Raw genomic sequence first — 23,914 nt, 5'->3', positions numbered from 1 at the left:
ATATCCCATTAAGAGTACATAAAATAGTGTCCATGGTGGGATTTAGGCCCAGGACCCCCGTACTACCAGGCAGATTGGATCATTATATCCCTGTAAGAGTACATAAAATAGTGTCCATGGTGGGATTTGGACCCAGGACCCCAGTGCTGCCAGGCAGCTTGGATCATTATATCCCAGTAAGAGTACATAAAATAGAGTCCATGGTGGGATTTGGGCCCAGGACCCCCGTACTACCAGGCAGATTGGATCATTATATCCCAGTAAGAGTACATAAAATAGAGTCCATGGTGGGATTTGGGCCCAGGACCCCCGTACTACCAGGCAGATTGGATCATTATATCCCTGTAAGAGTACATAAAATAGTATCCTAGTTGGGATTTGGGCCCAGGACCCCAGTACTACCAGGCACAAGTGCTATACCCAGAACACCCCCTTTTGCCCCCTGATGCAGTGCTGTGACTACTCCTAAAGCTGAGGCTGATGTGATGGAGGGATGGAAGTGATGCTGTGCACTTTGGCTGTGTTTCTCTACTTCTCCGAACTCTCAGTCCTCCCATGTGATGACGATGGACGGTTAACCCTTCCCTCCCCCGGACTGCAGGCAGCTGCCTCTCTCTCGCTCGCTGTGTCTCTCCTCTCCGGCACGGCGCTGTCCACGGATGCGGTGCTGAAAGCTCCTGTCGGTTTGCTCACCCCCTCCTCCACTCCCACATCAGCCTCCGTGTCAGCATCAGTAGAGAGACAAGTAGGCTGCTGCCCGCACCGAGCAGCACACAGCACGGCGGAGGAACAAGTCCCCTCACCTTTGCATCCAGTGCCGAGCCATCCCAGCGGCCGGGGTCATTCAGCCTAGGGTTGGAGGCGGCGGCCAGGGCTGCCTAAAAGTTGGGGAGGGGGGACTCGTCCCCCCTGTCCCCTTCCCATTGTTTGCTCCTATGTCTGTGGCAAGCGAGCACTGCTCCGTTTTGATGTTGTACTGAGCTATGCGCATGCGTGGCACTTCAGAATTACTGCACTGGTCACAATAAGTTGGATGTCTTCTGCTCTTCATTGAAAGCCCCTAAATCATATCCCCCCCAAAAAAAGAAAAGAACAAAAAAAAAGCCAAAGGGATGTTGAGATTCAAGAAAAGAGGTTGCGTTGGGATCTGGTCACTCCAGGTTATCATTGCAATGGTCTGTGCACAGAGGTAAGTGATTGCAGATTGGAATGAAGGGGGGTGGTGGTGGTGGGGGGGTGCTTTGCCTTGACTTTAAATAGACCAAAAAATGGTCCAGGGAGCTGGGATGGAGAATTGACAAACATCTCTCTATTGTTTTGTCTTTGCTGTCTTTTAGTGCCAATGATCCCAGCAATATGTCACTGGTTAAAGAGACGGTTGATAGACTCTTGAAAGGCTATGACATCCGTTTAAGGCCAGATTTTGGAGGTAAATGACATGGAATGAAGATTCATTACTGCTTAGATCATGAATTTGGAGGTGCATGGGCTTGTGTGTGTGCCATACTGCTCTTTTTTTTATTACCTAGAACTGATGACAACTTCAACTCATCTAGCATCTATCTCAATTAAAATGGCCCACCTTATACCCAATGTCATGTCTATTCTCTGATCAGATCATGTCTTCTTATCACTATCCACCTGCCTGCCTGCTTTTAGCTTCTTAGCATGTTAACTCATGTGCCTTAGAATGTTGGGGCTACTCTGCTCCAGCACAGACATGTAGGGACTGACTACTAGAGCATGTGTGTGTTTAGACAATCACAACATATATGTCTACGTCTTATTACTTTAAAGAGTTTTAGGGCAATTGTTATCTAACCCATTATAGCCTCCATACTGTTAGGAATGCATGCATTTTTTTTTTTAGCAGGGTATGCCATAGATGGTTATCCTGACATGCACAGGTGTATATATAATTTTTGTCTTTTGTTTGCCTTAAATGAAAATTAAATACCCAGTATGTCCCACTGTAGGTCTTGCCCCATTACCATATCCCCTAGGTTATGTCAAACCAGTAGATCAGGCAGTCAGAAAAGAGTTAAGTTCTTAGATATCTCAATGTGGACCTTCCTGTTGGCTTGCAGGTCCCCCTGTGGCGGTGGGAATGAACATAGATATTGCTAGTATAGACATGGTATCAGAAGTCAATATGGTAAGTCATATTTTTATTTCTGTTCAATAAAATGATCATGGATTTGATAACAGTTGTTAATAAAACTGGCTGTATTTTTCGTCCAACATATACAATAATGGGCAAATGCTATCCTCACAGTTGTATTGCCATCTGTGTCACCTGTTTGGGAACTGACCTTATGCTATGACTGCATTTGATTAATGAGCATTATTATTTTTATACAGATTTAATGATGTTAATATAGTATGATGGAATGTTATCCAATATTATGTAAAAAAAATGAAAGAGCTGAAATACATGTGAAATTGAATAGATTTCAGTGATATTACTGTCTTAGTGTCCAGGTCTCATCACTGACAAGTCGTGACGACCTATTGACAGTCTTGTGTAGTACAGTCACTTTCTACGTATAGTAGCTTTTGATCGCTAAATTCAAGAAGCAGCATTTGACTTGCTTGCTTCATGCAATAGCATCCCCTGCTGACATATATGTTGCACTGCAGATTATAGACAAATTAGCTTTCCATCTGCATTTGCGTTAAACATGGGTACTAGAGAGAAAAAAAGGGCAAGGTTGAAGAAGTTTTGTTCCATTTAGTTGAAATGTGTGTTTGTTTAACAATACTGCAGTACAAAAGTTTGTTGAGTATAAGGACATAATACATATATTGTCTGCCCCAGGCCATGTTCTGACATGACTGTCCACATGCATAGACACAGGTACAGAACACAGAATGTCCATGTATCAACTCATCTATACTGTTATTCAATTGCAACTTCAACTCTATGACATTGTAAGTTATGCAATTGCTTACTGAGTTAAAAAAAAAAAAACTTGCATAAGAAGCAAGTGATGGCCATTTTGGCATTTGAATCAGGAATCACATTGTGCAGTAGGGATACATTATTTTAATGTGCTCCTAAATCTTTGTAATGTAACTTCTTAACTGCTGGGGAGGTAGAATACCATTTCCCTTGAGCAGTATATGGTACATTATTTTTTTTCTATGTTCAAAGGATGTCAGGAAGTGATTGCAGGCAAATGCTAATCAAGCTTGTGCTTGAGCACAGGCTAAAACATTGATATGTATGCTGAATATCTGAATGTCAAGATGAGAGCCTGTCTTGGCTTAGCAAGGGTTAAATAATAAATCACTCTCTAAGGGTTAAATGAACATCCTGAGCAGAATGATGATCTGCATTATTTTTTACAGATCTTTTTCATTTCCACGTGTATATTCTGATAAACTCAATTGGCCTGATTTTAACAAGTTAAGGGACATTGTTCAAAGTGCAGTTACCTAGAACAACCGATGTTATCAAGATCTGATACAGTAAACTGAAATCTGATTGGTTGCTATGGTTACTGCACTATGCACATCATAATTGCTTTTTTTCACTGTTTATTAAACTAGCATTACTGTGGTGTATGCATGAGACCTAATGGTAGTGATGTTGCTTACTAACAAGTACTACATTTAAAAGCATTTTGAAAACAATGAATTCACATGTGTGGAGTACTAGGTGGTTTGTTACCTGGATGGTCTGCTGAAGACAATATTAGAAATTATAGGATGAAATGCTTGTTTTATTGGCTTCTTACTTTCTTTTCATCTCAAAGGATACACCATTGTGCATTCAGCTTGCATATGTTGTTAACCTGCAGATGACTTGGACAGCTTATAATTCTATGTGATTTCATGCATACTAACTATTTCTGAATTCCTGGAGATTTTCACACGCCATGTGAAGCTCTGATGTCATCAGTTAGTCATTTTATTCCCAAGGATTCCATTACAATGCTAAATATACCTCTCCCTAAGATACTATGCAAATCTGGTAAGCATCAAGGAAAACCGGGAGTATTGGCAGGCGTAACGTGTTGACATATCAAAGGCATGTGAATCTCCATCATGCTGAAAATCAGCAATTTGTAGCCTTTATAGTGAAACACTGTTATCTACAAAGCAGCTACAAAAAATGACTATGCAGCTGAAGAAAAGGGAAAATGTGAAAAATGCTCTATTATAAAATATCTTCTGCCTCTTCCCACTATACTTATTAAGGCACACCATTTTAAAACATTTAGTGCTTTAAGTCAGTGGGATATTTATTTTGTAAACCTTTTTACATGTATTCTCTTATAGTTTTATAGGATTTAAAAGAATCATAGCTGACCCCTGGGAAAAGTTTTTTAGCTGTTATTGCTATGGAGGAGTTATACAAGTGTTGAAACTTCAGTAGCATTACTAAAGAAGAACATATTTATTGGAAGCAGGGTTTGTTACCTTCAAACCAATTACAAGCATCCACAGGAAAGCAAGGTAGATGCTATTCAGGGGTCTACTTATAAAAAGTTTGTTTTTTGAATGTTTAGGCATTCATGCAAAAGTCACAAATAACACCTGTAGTGTTTGTAGTATGTGTGAAATGTCAGTTTCTATTGCCTTTCCCAGGGTGAATGTACCATCCCCCAGAATGTATCAAAAGAAGAAAGACCCTCCAAAAGCATTCACCCATAAGAGTTACAAAACATTTAAATTGGTAGTAAACTGCTTTTTATTTTGTACCTACAGATAAGTCTATAAAAAGGCTTACCTGTAGGCACAATGAATATCTCCTAAAGGTACACCGTTTAGGAGATACTTACATGTGTAGCAGCCAGTGACATTACCAGCATATGCGCACTGCACTCACAATGGACAGCATGGCATCCTTTGAGAGAGCTGTGCCATGCCAGTTACATCATTGCGGCTCAGTCACTCAAAATGCCGGAGCCTGTGAAGACTGGATGAAGATGGAAACCCTGTCCGTGGTGAAAGAGTGCCGCTGGAGGGATCAGCTTTTTAGGTATGTCTAGGTCTAGTCTATGCAATGCATACTAGCACATTTTTACATGAGCCTGTAGAGGGACCAGCTTTTTGTTTTTTTTTTTTAAGATGGTTAACTACCGTTTTAACCAATAGGAAAAATGGCCTTACAAACCTAGCTGCAGCAGAAACTAATTTTTAGTAGCAGTATTACTACTGCTGCTAGATGTGAACGCTCCCTGCTCGGGGCTCTTGGTTCTTAGGGAGCAGGTACCCACTGGTGTCCTAACAAATCCTGTCAGGAATGTTCAGCTGTCAGCCAGGGATTTCAGCTGACAGCTGAATGTAAACAAAGGTACAATGTTAAAAATGTTATTAGCGTGGAGCCCTCCAAAATCCATACCAGACCCTTATCCAAGCATCCTGGCTGGGCATGGAGGATGGGCCGGGGGAAAGCGTGGACCCCCCCTTCTGAATTATACCAGACCTCATGCCCTTAATGTAGTGAAGTATCTTGCCAGGGGGGAGCTCCCTGGCAAAGCACCTTTTCCCCATGTAGATGAGGACAAGGGCCTCTTCCCCACCACCCTGGCCTGGTGGTTGTAGAGTTCTGTGGGTGGGGGGCTTTTTAGAAGTTGGGCACCCTCTTAACAATAATAGGGGTCTACAGACACTGCACTTTTTAATGGTGCTTCTGGTTACAGATCTCTGTGAATGAATGACGTGGTTGTGTGGGCAGAGCCCTGCACAACCATGCTGATTTTAAATGTGGCTGTGGGGAGAAGTAGTGTGTAACATGTTGCTAAAGGTGAAGTTAGCCTACCGCTTCTTGTCCGCCCTATAGCAGAAGTACTATTTCGCATTTCCGGGTAGGGAGCACCCGCATGCCCTACCCACGCCGCCATTTGTGGCTGTCAATCCCCGGGTCCTGCCCGGTGATTACTCACCGGTGCTTGGTGATTGACGAACATCTGTGAGGGGGGGGGACAACTGTTTGTAAGCAAAACAGTTATCTCCCCTGTCAGCTCCTGCACACTGCTTTGAATGGCGGTGCATAGCACAGCCAAGCAAAGCAGTGTGCTTACAGTGAAGCACAAAAACGCAGCCCCACAGTAAAAAAAACGTAGCACACAGTTACCCTTTGATCGCCCACATGTTAACCCTTTCCTGCCCAGTGCATTAGTACAGTGTCAGTGTTTTTTATTAGCACTGATCACTGTATTGGTGTTACTGGGGATGTCAGTAACAATAAGTCAGTTCCCCCCAGTGTCAGAATGCCTGCCGCAGTCCCATAGTCCTGCTATAAGTCGCTGATCGCCACCACTACTAGTAAAAAAAACCTAAACTCTATAAATTTCACATAAACCAATACATTTACATATATTGAGTTTTTTTTTTAGCAAAGACATGCAGCAGAATACATTTTGGCCTACATTTATGATGAAATTTGATTTTTTAAATTTTTTTTATTGGAATGTTTAATAGCAAAAAGTAAAAAAATCTTGTTTTTTTTTTCCTCAAAATTGTCGGTCTTTTTTTTTTATAACACAAAAAATAACACACAGGCAATCAAATACATCTGAAAGAAAGCTCTATTTGTGGGAAAAAAAGGACACAAATTTCATTTGGGAGCAGCGTTGCATGACCGCACAATTGTCAGTTAAATTATTGCAACGCCATAATGCAAACAATGGCCTGGTCAGGAAGGGGGGGGGGGGGTAAATCCTCAGGAGGGCAAGTGGTTAAAAACAAACTCTCATGATCTACTATAAATAAAGTACAGGTCCAGAAAAGGATATTCAAATACCCTGAAATGTCTTTTTTTCTTTTTTAGAAACTTGGTCAGGTCTTTATTCCCTTCTTGCTTATCTGCTCTTTCCCATCAACACAGGTGATTTTTGTGCATCTGCCACTCTCCCATTGTGTACTGAGCACACTCAGCACTCTTGCAGAGCAATTTTACTTGCATAGTGGGCACACTTTTCAGGCATGCCTGTGTCATGTAGTGATGTCATCCAAAACAGCATAAATCCCAATGAGATGAGTCCCAAGCCTGACACCGCTCTGATGCCCCAACCTTCCCATGCATTGTTTACAGGCAGGTCATGTGTAAGCAGCACTGGTTGAATTCTGCCATGAAAGTTCCTGTGTTGTAAAGAGGTTATCCGACACACCTCCTTCCCCTGCATTTCTTGAGATGCTGCTGGCCTTGAAAAAGCACACAGAGCTGCAGACAATCTGTCAATCATAATTCAGTGTGGTCAGAAATCAGTGGGAAAAGGGGGAGGGGGGTGCTAGAATCTTCTGGGGTTTCAGGGGTTAGAAGAACTAAGGGGCTGTGATAGGCATTCATCAAGAGGACCGACAATGTTTCCTTTTCTGCCCAGTTCCTCCATTCATAGAAGCTGATACTACTGCTTCTATGATCGAAACAGGATGTATGAATGAAGGACAGGCAGGTGATTAATCGGACCACCCCCTCCATTTATATATCACATTTTATTCATAGAAGCTATAGTACCTGCTTCTGTGAATGGAGGAGGTGGGCAGAAAAGGCAGGCATAGTGGGGCACTCTTGATGAGAGCCTGTAACAGCTTTTCAGTTATAGTATCCTCTACTGCACTGGAAGATTGAGGGGGTTGGTATGGGGAAGGAGTCATTGGAGGAAGAAGATTTGTATTGAGTTAGAAGACAGCAGCATAAGGGACAAGTCACAAATAAATTAAGTAGTATCCCTTGTGCTTATTCTGTAATTTTTGTAGGTAAATTTACACTTTAGGGATGAGCAGCATTGACAGTCCTAGTAGATTAGATGTCCTCACAGGAGTACTAGAGAGCTATAAGAAGGCAGAAAGCAATATAATGTTTCTCCATAACTGCAATATTACTTTTTTGTAGAATGTTCTACGGCTTGGTCTAACTTCAGTTAGTCCCCTAAAAGACAAGACAAGATCATGCTTTAAAATAATTATTTAATAGATATATATCAAGGAAAAGATGTTCATGAATTGTTGGTAGTTCATAACTGAACCAACTGAACTTGAACTACAGGGATAAAACTAAATATAAATAAAAGGCAGATGCTTTACCTGTCATTAAAGCAGACGTAAAGGATATTTTTAAATGCAAATAATAAACATGCTATACTTACCTGCTCTGTGCAACGGTATTGCACAGAGCGTTCCAAACCAGAGGGGCACAATGCTGGATCAAGATAGGACTCAGGAAATGCATTAAGGTAAAAATGTCTTGCCTTTATGTCTTACGCCTTTACTTTACGTCTTGAGATTAGGCCTCATTTACAAAGGCATATAAGTCTATGTCCTGTGTGATGACAGCACCATCACACAGCCCATCCAGGAGACTGATACTTCTTTCTCTGTTATTCTTATAGATTACAGCAGTTTTATCTTTCCACCCCAAAGCCACTGACTGGACAGTGAAATATGAGCAGCATGCTCTCTTTTACTGTCAACATATTCCTTGTCAGCACATTTGCATGATTGGCTTCTTGGCCTGCCCCTTCCACTCCCAAGCTAAAGGAATTTCCGAGGCTGAGATCAAGTTAAAGAGGAACTTCCCCTTATCATGAAAATGACAACAAAGGCATACTTAGAAGAGTTTAGTAATGGCAATCTACAAACAGATACTTAACCCCTTCCCCCAAAAAGACACACCAGTACATCCTCTGGTTGAAGAGGTTATACCGGGGCCATGGCTGCAGTCACGACCCCGATATTGTTTTTTCCTTAGCTGGCGATGCTAAAAATATATAAAAATCTAAACAGCTAAAAAGGAACTGGATTTCCTTTACATGGCCCCCGTGCCTACTGAAGCCAGTAACTCTGCTTGCTTACTATAAAGATGAGTGAGGACTGGAACATCCCCAATCATCTTTATGGTCTTCTGGTTTGGGTCTAATGTAAACAGGCCATTTACTAGCATTTGAAAGCATCTGATCAAACCGATCTCAGTTTGATCAAATTTTTCTAGGGTAATAGACCCCAGATGTCTTAGTAAAGAGGACCTGTCACTGTCTATGCTGTTCAAGGGATGTTGTTTGTTATCCCTTGTTATCCCTTGTGACAGCAATAAAGTAGATGAAAAAAAAAATTAAAGACAGTGTAAATAAAAAGCAAAACAAATAATAAAATAAAAATTAAAGCACCCCCCATGCTTTCATGCAAAGGCAAACTAGTACAGAGGTTGTGCATGCATATGTAAATGTGTGTTTATACCATACATGTGAGTTATCTCCACAAACTTTATCTGAACATTACCTGAACCTGTAAAGGCTCTCAGAGCGACACCTATGGAGATTTTTTAAAGGATAAGTTCACCTTTTAACCAAAAATAATAAATGCACATTTTTTGCAGGTAAAAAAATGTGCATTTATTATTTTTGGCTGCAGGAGCCTGATCGCTGGTGCCATACAGGTCGCTTGCAGTATGGCACCAGTATGGGCAAGCAGATATACTGACAGGAAGATTCAATGAACTACCATGGTGCTCCACAGTGCCATGGTAGTTGTTCTTATTATACAGGATTTATATAGCGCCAACTGTTTGCGCAGCACTTTACAAAATGAAGGTAGACATTACAGTTACAATACAATTTGGTACAAGAGGAAACAGAGAGCTAAGGCTGTCGGGACTTGTAGTTCCTTCATTCACAGAACTCTGTGAATGAATGATGTGGCCGTGTGGGCAGACCCCCACATGGCTGTGCTCTATTAAAAAAGTGACAGCTAGTATGGGGAACAGGTGGGGGGATCGGGCAGCACCTGCAGCATTGGCAACATGTGACCCATTCTTTAACAAATGTTTGTAGAAGCAGTCTGCATGCCTAGATGCTTGATTTTATACACCTGTGGCCATATAGGTGATTGGAACACCTAAATACAATGATTTGGAGGGGTGTCCCAATACTTTTGGCAATATAGTGTCAGGCGTAGTGTATAGTACCAGGCGATAAGTGTCAGAATTAGCCCATTGTTGAAGTGGTTAAAGATAATTGCAGGATTTTTATTATGTGCATACCATATTTTTCTCCTCCCCATTCTTCTCATGGTGTCCATTTTTACTAAGGGCAGATGAATCCATCTCCCTTTTACTTCCTTGAAGTCTGCTCTGGAACATGTGACAGGCATTTCCCAGGATGCAGCTGTAAGGCCAGGGTGACATCACCAATGCCTTAAAGAAACCAAGAAGAGAAAAAACAGAAACTGTAAGTAAAAGCAAAAAAGTGTATGATTAACTCATAAAGTTAAGATGATTTCATATCATAATGCAGAGCTACAGGTATATGCAATGATTTTTAGTGAAAGGGGGAAAGGTACACTTCAGACTATTTTCACCTTTCCTTTTTACCCTTTCCTATGCAGTCAAAGGGACCCAGTAGGTAATAAAACCTGTGCAGCTTTTAAAAAATATTAATGTATGCCATATCTGTAGGCTATTGGCAAGTGTATGTGAAGGCAGCAGTTGAGTTTAAAACACTTTATGCCAAAATAGTCAGTAGGAGGAGGAAAGAAAAAGCACCTTAAGTGCTGTATAGAGCAGCTTTTAGCGTGTGCAGTCATTGAAACAAGTGGGATATGGAAAATGTCTGTCCTGCCATACAAGCTTCATACTGCACACAAAAGGTCATGGAGGAACTCAGCAAGCTGTCTATTAAAGTAAAACTATGACCATATACCTGTATTTAAAGTTTTCCCTTAGTCTCTGTAAAAGTATCAAAAGTACCTTTTGAACTGCTGCACTGTTCCTGAAATCCAGCCGATGGTAAGGAGACCTGGATCATATTTTATAAACATATTGATAATCACATTACAAGTCTACAATTGTTTTAACAAAAGGGGGTTGATAATAGGCTAGTGTATCTGCACCCCAAATTAACACAGACCAGATTTAAAGATCTCACCTAGCCTGAGATTAATGTATTTATTTAAATTCTGGAGGATTTTGAAAAATATAATACATTATAACTCCCATCCTGTGTAGTGCACAATCATAAAAGTTTCTGCAAAAGACTGTAAAATTCTGGCTTTATTGTAAAAAATGGAAGAGTTAATAATATTTGGGTCTTTTTGCTGAGGTACTGATTTTGCTAGGCGTAAAGTGTCCATGTTTGGTGTCTGTGCATAGCAAAACAGCTGAACCATTACTCTTGCTCTTAGATCTATAATTCAAAACCCAGCATGGCTATACGTTTTTGAAGATTCTAATAACCCAAATCCTACCTGTGTTGATTAGTTAAAATTCAGTAACCAGCCCCTTTAATGGACAGTCTGAGAGATCATATCTGAGAGGTCTCATCTATGCTGCAGGGTATGATCCATATATTTACATCGAACTCCAGGAGGAAGTACTTTTCCTAGTCGTACAGTGGAAGACACAAACTCTTTAATCATTATGATTGGGGTATACGCAGCTACCATCAGGTGATTGGACAATAGAAAGAAATACTTTAGAGACACCCCTCATAAAACCATTTCTACTCCCAGCTATCTTATGTTTTTTACTAGTGTACTTAAAAGATTAAACTTTTTTCTACCCTACATCTTCTGTGGAGGCTTATCTCTATCTTTATCTTGATCTCTTTCTTTATCTCTCTGGATGATATTCCAAGATGATTCTTATCTCAGTCTGCTGAACCATGCAGCTTCTGGATCAGAACCTTGAGGGACCTGACCTGATCTAGTGAAAGATGTAGTGCCAGCATGTAATGTTGCTCTTGTGCACTGGATCTTGGTGTGGTCACTCCCCTTGACACATAGTGCAACATGTGAAGTTAGACACAGGGTGCTTTACAAGTCAAGGGATGAGGTCTTCCTGGAGCCGAGCCATGTCCTTGAAGACTCCTGCAGGGCTATATCCATCGTGAAGGGGTAAATCATGATGTTTTTAATTCCCTGTTTATGCTGCGTATTAAATTGTGGTGAGTACAGGAAAATCTTTTTAAACATTTAGCCTCTCGTTCCTTAAAACCCAAATTTGGGTGGGTCCATGGGAGCTGCAGGGCTCCATTCCAGTGATTGCAGAGGGGAATTGAGAGTGCCAAGGTTAATTAAAAAATGAGTGCTCTTTTTAAGCACTAGTGCACCTATTGCAGTGCTACTGCAACTGCGTGCATCCCCCCTAGTGCATGCCCTACCTCTTCATGTTTGCAGGGACTTTGGAGTGGCACCATCTCTTGGTTTCTACTTATGCTGTGGGTGCTTTATACTGGTTATTGTACTACCTGGACTGCTGTGGCCTGCAAGTGCTTGGTGTTAAGGCATTCACCCTCCCTTTCTACTGCTGTAGAGATCATGAGTATGCCTCTGGGGATGATATCACAAGCATGGTAGATCTTATGCTAAGGCTGAAAGGATCAGATGGAGTTGCTAACTCTGGCTCAGCTTTTAGCTCCATTGGCAGTGGTGGTACATGCTGTGAGAGTTTATCTCTTAGATATTGCCTCCTTTGGTTAATTAGATTCCTTCTATGTGCTTTCTGAAGGTTACCATATAGGTTTCCATGTCTCTCCCTCCCCCATTTCTTTGTGAATCAGACAAATTATCATCAGGGCTTATAGCCTGAAAGATGGGGTTCCTCCCTTCTCTTTTATATCACACTCTACTAGATCTGTTTAGAGCTTCATGGGCTTTTCAGCATTAGACATCTCTTCTCATTTTTGCATGGCTGCCACCTGGGTGTCTGTTTCACAGGTTTTTCAAGTTCTACCAGATGGATATTCAGGCCTCCTCTGATGCTAGTTTCTGGTGTAAGGTGCTACAAGCTGATCTTTGAGTCTGTTGAGCCTTTTTGACCTGTATATTTCTGTGGTTTTGTTGCCATTGTTTTCTGTGTTGCTCACCCCTCAGTTGTACTGCTTTTTGGAGTCATAATTATTAAATCTGTGTCCTGTGCTATACGACTAGTAAAATAGGATTTTTTTTTACCTACCAGTTAAATATGCTCCCAAAGTATATTACAGATCGTAGGTCCCTCCCCTCTGTTCTACTTTAAAACAGAGGTTTATAGGGCAGTGAATAGGTACTATATACAGTTTCTCCACTTTATTCCAGCACTTATATAAATATAGACTGGACCAAGGGGCCAGAATTCTGTGTGGCTAAAAAATATTTGGTAACATCTAGAAACACTAGACTGGGGTTTACAGAAAGCATATAGGACCAATTTGTAGATTCTGTGAAGTTTTTAATTCCATGTAAAGTTAAAGGGTAATTTTGTATCTCTTTAACCCTTTCACTGCCAGGTCCATACAATGTACGAACCTACATCACTGCTTCCAGCTAGCCAGTTCCGTACACCATGCGGACCTGCATTTCTCCTTGTGCTATAAACAGTAGTGTATTTTGCTTTTGTGCTGCCCTAGGCAACAAAAAAATTGAAGCCCCCCCTACCCCTGGGGAGAGAGCCTGGCACCGACCCACACCACCCCTCCTCTCTCTCTGGAGAGAGCCTGACATTGACCAACAAACACCCCTGCCCCCCCCCACCCAAGAGAGCCTTCAACTAACATACAACCCCCCCCCCTTCCCGGAGAGAGAGAGAAAGACACTCACCTTCACAACTCCGAATATCACTGGGAACAAGAGTCGGGCTCTGAGTGGGGGGACTCAAGAGAGTCTTCCACTAACATACAACCCCCCCCCCCTTCCCGCAGAGAGAGAGAAAGACACTCACCTTCACAACTCTGAATATCCCTGGGAACAAGAGTTGGGCTCTGCATACACCATCAAGCAGCCCGCAGCCTCTCTCAGATCCCTCCTGCTCCAGGTGGTGCATGTGTCCATTCTTCCGGGAGGCAGTGCTGACCCCTGAAAAATGCCACCCTAGGCAAATGCCTTCTTTGCCTTGTGGTAAATACGCCCCCTGGCTATAAGCTCACGGTCACTTCAGGGACCATGAGCTTATAGCAAAACTGTTCATCAGACTTTGCTGAACAAATGTGACCCCATCCCCACCTGCCTCTGCTGCTGCCTCTGACATTTTCCCCCACTTCACCCACATCCACATACCCTGCCATGGATAAAATGACCCCCCTGCCACTACTTTTATTCCCCCTTTCTTGCCTCCTGAACTGGTCCCCATAGCACTTATCCCACTGGAATTGATCGATGGTGGCTTCCTTGCAGCTGCCACAGCAAAATAAAATAAACTCAGCACCAGGGGGCTGTTCTGACCCCCCCACAGGCAACCCCCCCCCTTTACCCAATCCAGGCACTTCCTCTGTGTTGTGCTGCTGGCCGGTTCTCCCTCTTCCATTGAAGCAAGGCCATGTTTACGTGGACAGGGATGCACAGGTGTTCCATGCATCCCTGTGCAGACAGCCCCTTTGAGGTCATTTGAGATGTACCTTCTGCACGAACACAGCCGTTGCTCCCAAATTGACATTCATGTGGGTCTGGGTGCATGTCCTTGAGCTCACACTGTCTGTATTTGGGGTCCCGCACCCACACAGATGTCATATTTGGAGCAGCAGCTGTGCACATGCAGCCGCTGCATCCCAATTTTAATACACTTTAGTATGCCCAATAGCCGTATTAGGAATTTTGTACGTTATGTTGTGTTTGTTCACTAATAATGATTTCAGTGTATTTTTAGTGAAAATAACTGTTTGCTAAACATTTGCACAAATAAAAAATCAGTAGCACATTTTTTTGTTCTACAGGTCATGTGCTTCCAGGAAATGTATGGTTTGGGGGGCCTTTTCAAACTCTAAAAGCTGTAAGGGGAAAAAAAATGGAAACACTGCAAAAGTGGTCTGGCCACCTGTAACGGAACTGGACCCTGTCTGCGCTAGGGTATTTCCGTTCGACTCTCGCTTCCCTGTCCGAACACAGATTCCCAGACACCACCCTGACCATGCAGGAAATAAGAATGGACCAGACTCTTCTTAAGGCAGGAAGTCAACTGCTTTATTTTAACACAGACACAAGATATAAACATTCAAGGGAACAACCCACCTCCCTGCATAAGGACACAGGGTAGGTCAAACCAAATTTAGCAACCAGAGACACATCCCAACAGACAGTCCCATCAGGAGGGATGCTGGAAACACCCCCCACCAAGTCAATACACAAACTCATAATAGAACAATGGGACCACATGGCAGTAAACAATGAACAACCCCCACACCCCACCTACACATGTTTACACAATATCAGGACAGAGCACCCTGTACCCCTAACAGGCACAGGGTGGGTTACACATAAGAGGAATTTGGGGAGATGATACAGGGGTCCCCCCACCCCCAAAAGTCACTCCCATCACATATCTCCCCTTTCGGCAGGAGACTAATAAATCCCAGACGGATGGATTCCGAAGTTAGTGTGCACTTCCAGTCCCCCAATGCCAGTACCCACACAGTACCTCATGCAAATTGTCCCACACCAAGCATTACTCACCCGGCCAACCTCTGCCTCTCTCGTAGAACATACCCGCCACTGGGGAGAAGTACAGGCCGGGCCTTCTCCCTAAAGTTCTCTCAGTTGCTGGAGAGATGACAGGGTGGCTGGGCTGGCTCCAACAGGCGGTGGGGGATCTGGGCCGACTGCCCAGCATCCCTGGGGTATCCAGGTGGTGGCTGTAGTCTCATCCACTTTGACTTGATGGACATCCCCCAAAGTAAGGCTGACATCCTCTTGTCCCAATGCCAGACCCTTTTCTGGGGTTGTGTCAGTGGAGACTGAAGTCCCATCCACAGACATCAGCTCAAGCTGCTGTTGTGAGGTACCAATTGCATCCTCTTCCTGTAGCTCCTGCTGTGCTGATTGTTGTGGGCAGAAGTCAATCACGCCATGCCCTGATGCCAGCTCTTCTGCAGAAGGTGTGTTGGCTGGTTGCTCCTCAGCAGAAAAGTCAATCAAATCCCCAGTCTCTGGAACTGGTGTCTGGGGATAGGGGTTCACAATCTCCTGTCCGTGGAACTCAGAAGTTGTTACCAGTGCTGGGCAGAGTTCACTAATGTTTGACCCTGTTTGCAGGTCTTCTGCTTGAGGATTACCAGGTTGTTTTTCCTCAGCAGAGAAGTCTATCAAATCCCCAGTTTCTGGAATTTTCACTGCCGATTCTTGGGCATGCTGCCGAACATGTTTTAGCAGTTGCCTGTATGCCCTTTCCAGATGCAGTTCTTTCTTCAGCAGGTATTCCAGATCTGGTTCAAGCTCTGAGACCACTGTGAGACCAAACATAGCCTCTCTGTCTTCTCGCAACTCCTCCAGGGTAGGTTCTCCTTCATCGCCAAACACAAATGATCTGAAAGGCTCTCCCACAGCAATCCAGGACCACCAAAGTCATGTCCCTCAGGAGAGCACTTTGTTGACACCCCTAAGTATTCCTGCTCTGTGTACCATTGCAAAGCCCGATATCTGTTGTCCAGTTGTATCTGCTGCTGTACCAGCCTGTCCAACTCAGTCACCCATTGCTCCTGGGGTCGCTCTCACAGGAATGTCATTTGTAACTTCCGATGGTCCCTTGCCCTTTCCCTGGGGTTGGATAGCACTTGCCTTTGTCCATACCAGCAGCCTGGAGGGCTCCTTTCCAACGGACCTCCAAAATCCGCTGCCTGAGCTCCAGGTACTGATCCGTAGACATAGTCCTGGGGTATGTTGCAAGAACAGTCTGCAGCAGCCCCGGGAACTCTGATGCCAGGTCCATATCTCCACTGGGGTGACTGACATCTCCTTTCCTGATCTTGAATCCCGGTGGTGGTTTGGACGTGTTCACAGCTTAGAAGCACAATCCCACCGCTTGCCACCAATGTAACGGAACTGGACCCCGTCTACGCTAGGGTATTTCCGTTAGACTCTTGCTTCCCTGTCCGAACACAGATTCCCGGACACCACCTTGACCATGCAGGAAATAAGACAGGACCAGACTCTTCTTAAGACAGGAAGTCAACTGCTTTATTTTAACACAGACACAAGATATAAACATTCAAGGGAACAACCCACCTCCCTGCATAAGGACACAGGGCAGGTCAAACCAAATTTAGCAACCAGAGACACATCCCAACAGACAGTCCCATCAGGAGGGATGCTGGAAACACCCCCCCACCAAGTCAATACACAAACACATATTAGAACAATGGGACCACATGGCAGTAAACAATGAACAACCCCCACACCCAACCTACACATGTTCACACAATGTCAGGACAGACCACCCTGTACCCCTAACAGGCACAGGGTGGGTTACACATAAGAGGAATTTGGGGAGATGATACAGGGGTCCCCCCACCCCCAAAAGTCACTCCCGTCACATTGTATGTGAAAAATTATAACCTCAAACTTTTGGAGTAAATTGTTTTTGTTTACAGTTTTGCTCACCTTCCATTTTCACAATTTCATAAAAAGGTGCAATTTAAAATTTACAAATATTTGTTATTTATTAACTCAATACAGTTTTAGTTTTTATATTTAGTAGGAACTTAGCAAGAATTTTGTACGATTTGCCACGTGTGTACTCACTATTGCGTGGCCTAAAAAAAAACACTTTTTTTATTCTACAGGTCATGTGCTTTCAGACAATGTATAGTTTGGGGGGTCATTTACAAACTCTAAAAGCTGTAAGGGAAAAAAATTGAAAAACTGCAAAGGTGGTCTGGCCACCTAAGTTTAAAAGTGGAGCTCAGGGCCTGGCAGAGAAAGGATTAATGTGGTTGTTTTCCTTACATATACCCACTGAAGTGAAACAGGTGATACACAGAGATGAAACAAATCCTCCAACATAAAACGTATCTGTCTATCTGCATCATTCTCTCCTCTATAGCCTAATAAAACACACAGATCAATCAATTTCAAATGGATATATCAATTTTGCTAATATGCTAATATACTGTCTTCAGCCTATTGAATGACTGGGCCACGATGACATCACTCCTGTGCATGCGCATATAAGTCACATTGTCATTTCACAGAGGGTTGCTAAAAAGTACTCTGAGTTGCATATGTGTGGCTCACTGTACAGTACCACTGACAGACAAGGAGAAGCATTTATGACAGAAGGGACCAATAGGGTCTTTTATGTCATAAATACCCTACCAGTCAGCATTTTATAGTTCATTTCCACTGTAGCCTCCCTGGCGGTATTCCTGAGTGTAGCTCGGGGTAAAGTTTCAGAACCACAAGCGGTAACCCCAAGCTACACTCGGGCTTACCATGCGGCGCTGCTCCACGATCCCTCGATCACTTACCTTGTCCTGCGCTGCAGTGTCCCCAGCAATGTAATCCGGCGGATGCCGGCATCTGTCATCTGGATTCTGTCCCCTGCGAGCGTCAGGACGTACGGGGGACGGAACGGTGGGAAATTTTAAAATGACAAAAAGTGACATTCACTAAAATCACTAAAATCACATAGTATAACATTACTGTAACAAACCATTTCACATACATTTTTTCCGTAGTGCTTTGTCCTGTGCCCTGTCTACATTTTTACTGTTCTTTCTGCCTGGAAACTGAGAAACATCCATGGAGTCCAAAAAGCATCCCTTTAGGTCAAAATCGGTTTTAGACCAGCTAGAGAACAGCGATAGTAAATCAGAACTACTTGCAGAATTGAATGATAATGATTCGTGGGGAAATTCGTCATCAGACACTGAAAACGATTTTGCGACTTTGCTCAGTGATGTGCGAACTTGGCGCTATATTTCAAATTTCAGTGGTTTTGGTTTGATTATATTATTGAATAAAATGTATTATTATATTATTTTTTATGATTATTTATTAAATTATAATTTATGATTTCGTGTTTCAAGTTTTATCCTACACGGGATGTTTACTAGACTCTTGTTCGAACAGATTTCAGTGAGTTATTCCTAAAAATGATAGGCCTACAATAAAAAAAATACATATTTCCATGCAAAAAAATGTACTGCTTTGAGCACAGAAATATGGACATAATCAGACCGTTAGGGAGGTTACGGTCAAATGAATGTCATCCATGAAGAGGGAAATCTTAAACTCTCTCTTTCTAACTGTGATGTCATGGATATTGAAGTTGTTTCTAATATAAGCAGCAGGGCTTCTGTATGCATAGAATAAAAAGGAAAGGTGAAATTGCATGTGTGTGTGCGCGTGTGCTTTAATGTGTAAGTTCAACTTTACAAAAAAGCACTATGCTGATCCATTTAGATTACCAGCTCCTCCTAGTCATGGAAGGGAGTGTTGTCCTATTCTTTCAGGCGCACAGTGCGTACTCTCTCCTATAACCACCACTAAGCTCAGCATAGGCAACAGGAGAGAGTATGCACTGCACATGTGCGGCCTGAAAGAACAGAATGCTGCTCCCCTATGGCAGCAGGGGGAACTGGTACCAATGGCTGCTCTGTCCCCACAATAACTCTGGACAGATCCATCAAAGGCTGAAGAGGATTTTAAGAGGCTTATTTTCAATGTGGCTTTGAACTTCATTCTTTAAACAGGAAGGGGGCCCTGGCCGGTAGATAGGTTAACACTCTATGCTGCTACAGCCATACAGGACAGCATAGTGTGTTTTTATTGATAAAGGTGAACTTACACTTTAAGATGTAGAGGTGTTTTGTCTGCTTTTGCCAGAGAGAGTTAATTAAGAATAGTTCTAGTTTTGCCAATCTGTTTGAACATTTACAGTGGAGGGGAGGTGTGTAGTTGTGATTCTCAGTAGAGGTATACAATGTCTTCTAATTACTGTTTTGTGAGCTTCCCAAAACAGAGTGGGGGGAGGTAATTTCTTTAAAATATTGTTGTAGAGTGGAGTATAATTCTAATTTAGATGGTTCATGTTTGAGCAAGTATTCATTTAGTCGCCAATGGCGATAGGAATATGACCAAGAGATAGGAAGAATGTGTGAGCCTTTGCAAGTGCGTAGTATGGAATCAATAAGAAAAATAGTTTATATACAGTATGTGTGTTTTTAGTGAGGGTGTGAATAAAATGTAAATTGCTTATTTCCTAAATGATCTGTATATCATATATTGAAAAGAGCATGTTGCCAGACAGTTTCTAAAATGGAAGGGATTGTTTTTCAGAGTGGGGGGATGATTTTGTCTTATCAGTGATGAGTTCATCAGTGATGAGTTTTTGACATCATTGGATGACCCCACCCCCATGTTTACCTGTAATTCAGTTAAACATGTTTGGTGGGTGGCGTGTTTTTTTTAGATCTACTTCAGGGGACAATTAATAATAGTATTATTAAAGTACTTGTCAAAAACAGTGTTTGTGTTTTTTTTTATTTTTACCTTTTTTTGTGAATGACTTGGGGTACTATGTACCCCATACTCATTCACATATGGGGATTGGATTTAAGGGCCCCCTTATTAAATGGGGTTCTGAATTCCGATAAGCCCCTTGCCCGCTGATCCCCACAACCACCACCCAGGGTTGTGGGAAAGTGGTCCTTGTTCCCATCAACATGGGGACAAGGTGTTTTTACGGAGAGCCTCCCTCCCCCAAAGCACCCTCCCATATTGAGGGCATGTGGCTTGGTATGGTTTGGGGGGGCTTGCTCATCCCAACCTTTCCTGGTCTGCCAGGCTGCATGCTTGGATAAGGGTCTGGTATGGATTTTGGGGGGGGACACCATGGCATTTTTTTTTTTTGGCGTGGGATTCCCCTTAAAATCCATACCAGACCCAAAGAGCCTGGCATGAATTGGGGAGGACACACGCTGTTCTTTTTAAAAAAATTTTAACCAACACTTTTTTTGTTCACATTCTGCTGACAGCAGGGTATCCTAGATGAGGCATGGTTGTTAAGGATGCAGTGGCCGCCTAGTTCTTGACAACCAGTGCTATTCCAAATGAAACAAACTGCATGCCGAAGATTCAAGATGAATCCCGAAAATGAATAGGTCTATTAACAAATGCTTCTGAAAATGAATTCTTCAATTAACAAATGGATCCAAAAATGAAACAAAATGAAATTTTATGACGTCCACATGTGGAATAGTAACTATATGTTGCATTTGTATTAATAACCCTGTTGTATCAAAGGAAAGACTATAGTAAAAAAAGTTAACTAAGCCTTGCGTTCAATAAAGCAACATTTGTAACTACAATAACAGTTGACAGCTTATTTCACTCAGTCTATATTGCACACTTATATTCATAAATGTATCCACATTCGTGCTTCTTTAACCAAGTAGACTTCAGTGTAATATTTACTACTATTTATAGTAGCCAGTACATTGGTGAGCAAGCTTCGACTTATCATGTCATATTCAACTAGACTTTTTCTATAACTTCCTCAATTCTAATGAGTATCAGGAACATATCCCAGAATGTATAGCCATACAGATAACATTAATACATTAATAAAATCACCATAAAATATGTCAAGGCAGATATTTATTGTCCAAGAACAGGAAGAGAGGTGTGAAGGTGCCTGGAATCACCCTGTTCTAATTGCATTATCCTATTACTTGGTGCCATTAAGTCTGTAAAAGGTGTCAGTTCTTCAATTTACTGAAGGTGTGAATCATCAATTTCTAGGGTGGAGATAAGATCTCTTTAATACCTCTCCCAACCAGTTGTCCTCTCTGTTCAACACTGGATTTTATTGTTCTCTTTTTCTTAAGGTATACTGAGTCATGACCTACAGAGTGTGCCTTCTTATGTTTGGCCATTTGTTTTCAGAGATTTTTTTTTTCTCTGCACAGTTTATAGGTCCTTGCATTCTTCACTACACTGCACGGCATACACTATGCTACTTTGCTTGCATTTGGATGTAAAATCTTCTGCCTCAGTGTATTGCTGAAAGGCACAGGGATGCAATATTTGTTAAATTATTTTCTGACATCCCTGGCACATACTAGATGATTATATTACACTGTGTGTTTTGCTTCTTCCCTCTAGTCAATGGTCCTTTGTTTTAGGTTGACTTTATAAATGCTAAAACAAAAGCTCAACTTGGCTAGCATACACTTTCAAAATACTACTGAGATGCCCGAGTTCCCTTAGATCCTTTCTTACCTGATGACGTCACAGCACAAGCCTGAATATACTTATTATCACACTGAAGTGGCAATTTGGGCCACAGAATACATTTTATTTAGTGAAATAAGGAAACTATTTATTCAACAAAATAAATAGTATGTTTGTAGTGCCTGAGTTCTCCAGATACTGTGAAGGTGATTTCATTTTAATCAAAAATGAATATCTTATACATCCAGTGCAAACACCATAAACTCATATTTTCCATCTTATATATTCATATAATAAGATTTTTACAAAAGGTGACCAAAGTGATAATAAATGCAAATGTTGTTTAAAAAAGTCTCAGTAATAAAGTTCATCCAAGTGCCAGAAATACTGTTATCTGCCACCTTATTACAATCTGGATGTATAACATATTCACTTTTGATTTAAATTGAATCACCTTCACAATATCTGGGCAACTCAGGTGGTACAAACGTATAATTTATTAGACTGTTTTAGGGATTTGTATATCAATCCTGGTTTTGTTGGCTGCCTGTCCCTCACCCATAGCACCAAGCTGAGGATGCTTACCTGTTTTACACCTCTTATTTTGGGTGTCTCAGCTAATCAGACTACTGATGAGTTCTTTTTGCAAACTCTTTTGCACACAACCTACTTGTCTGTCTTTAGACTCTATATTTGGTGTAATTTAAGCTCATAATTGTAGAGTTCTAATAACCCTAGTTTGTGTGGGTGGTGGGTGTCAAAAAGCAGATAGTGGTCTGTGTGGGAAAGTTTTCTACAGATTTGCATGTCCTGATGTTCACCATGTAATATATAGTCCAAAGAGTATCATTTGTTATTTTGTCTTCTCTGGTTGTTGGATAATCAATATCTGTATTGAAACATTTCATGGGGATTGGATTAAAGTGACCGAGTTACCTATGTTTCTGTACTTGCTGGTGTATGTTTCTGACACTCATTAGGATTGAAGAAGTAGTTTGGATAAGTTTTGAAATGTATACTATACAGAACAAGTCTATATAAATATGACTGACTACTACTAGATATATTGTGCCCTGGATAAATGAGAACATACAAACATTGACAAATTGTGTTCATGAGAGACAAAAGTGCAAAAATACTACTAAATTTCTTTTGGCCAGAATCATTTCTGTGCTGCAGTCATTATCTAAAAGCAGGATTCAAGCCCCAATGCCTCCACCATCTATCTTGTGGAAGACTATACTTCCACAAGAATCTAAATATTATTATAAGTTTTCATTTAATCTTTTAGTTTTGTATACATTTAAGCTCACTAGGCGGGTGCTAGATAGATGGTAGAGGCTGTTTCTGTGAAAAGCTCCCCAACTCTCTGTGATGTCCACTCTTCATCTTGTGACAATTTCCTGGTCTAATGAAGAACCACTGTTGCATGCTCCCCCATACCCATAAACAAAAGACATTTTGCTCCAGAATGTCAAAGGGAAAGTTGCTTTTTAAATATATTTATTTTTTGAGTAAAAACTTTTATCTCTGCCTGTTCTTTCCTTTTGTTCTAAGACTTTACCATTTAGGGCCAGGCCATTGTCAACATTTACAATGTTTATATTTAGCTTGTCTGAATCATTGGACATGATTTAATAAATGAGTAGAGCATGTTCACTAAAACAAAGTAAATGAAGTGAAACTGGGTTCAGTTAAAAGAGAAGTAGGCCCAAAGCTCCTTTGGCCCTACTTCCGTAGGTCACAGGAGTGTATTCAGCAACAACAAGCTAAAGTCCGCTGTTGCCTGTTCAGCCATTCCAGACTCTGGCAAGATCCTGACTTTAATGTCGAGATCCACCCAGATGCCTGACTGGCAGCAAGCTCAGCCCCCTCCATAGCCTAGCGCTCCAGTGAGTGCTGGAGGGGCAGAACAGAGTGTGGGTGGCATAAAGCTATCGGCTCTCTGCTCTCAGTTCTCAGTGTAGAGGTGGCAGGGGAATGATGCAGCATTGGATCGATGCTACATCCATCTAGGTGAGTATGTGCACTTGTTTTTTCCAAAACCCGC

General features: G+C 42.0%; 1 protein-coding gene across 1 annotated transcript in view; it reads left to right on the top strand.

Annotated features, from left to right (window-relative positions):
• Nucleotides 1-616: 616 nt before the first annotated feature.
• Nucleotides 617-23,914, top strand: part of GABRB2 (gamma-aminobutyric acid type A receptor subunit beta2) — a 518,574-nt gene continuing 495,276 nt past the window's right edge. Inside the window, exons 1-3 of the mRNA XM_089662981.1 lie at nucleotides 617-1,189; nucleotides 1,338-1,429; nucleotides 2,088-2,155. Coding sequence (XP_089519107.1) covers nucleotides 1,113-1,189; nucleotides 1,338-1,429; nucleotides 2,088-2,155 — 237 coding nt within the window. The 5' untranslated portion in view covers nucleotides 617-1,112. The remainder of the gene's footprint in view (nucleotides 1,190-1,337; nucleotides 1,430-2,087; nucleotides 2,156-23,914) is intronic.

Source organism: Staurois parvus, unplaced genomic scaffold (assembly GCF_062004578.1).
Source record: "Staurois parvus isolate SC_StPar_1 unplaced genomic scaffold, SC_StPar_1.0 ptg000006l, whole genome shotgun sequence".
NCBI lineage: Eukaryota > Metazoa > Chordata > Amphibia > Anura > Ranidae > Staurois > Staurois parvus.
The sequence above is the reverse complement of the archived record's forward strand: the minus strand, read 5'-3'. Positions and strand labels throughout refer to the sequence as shown.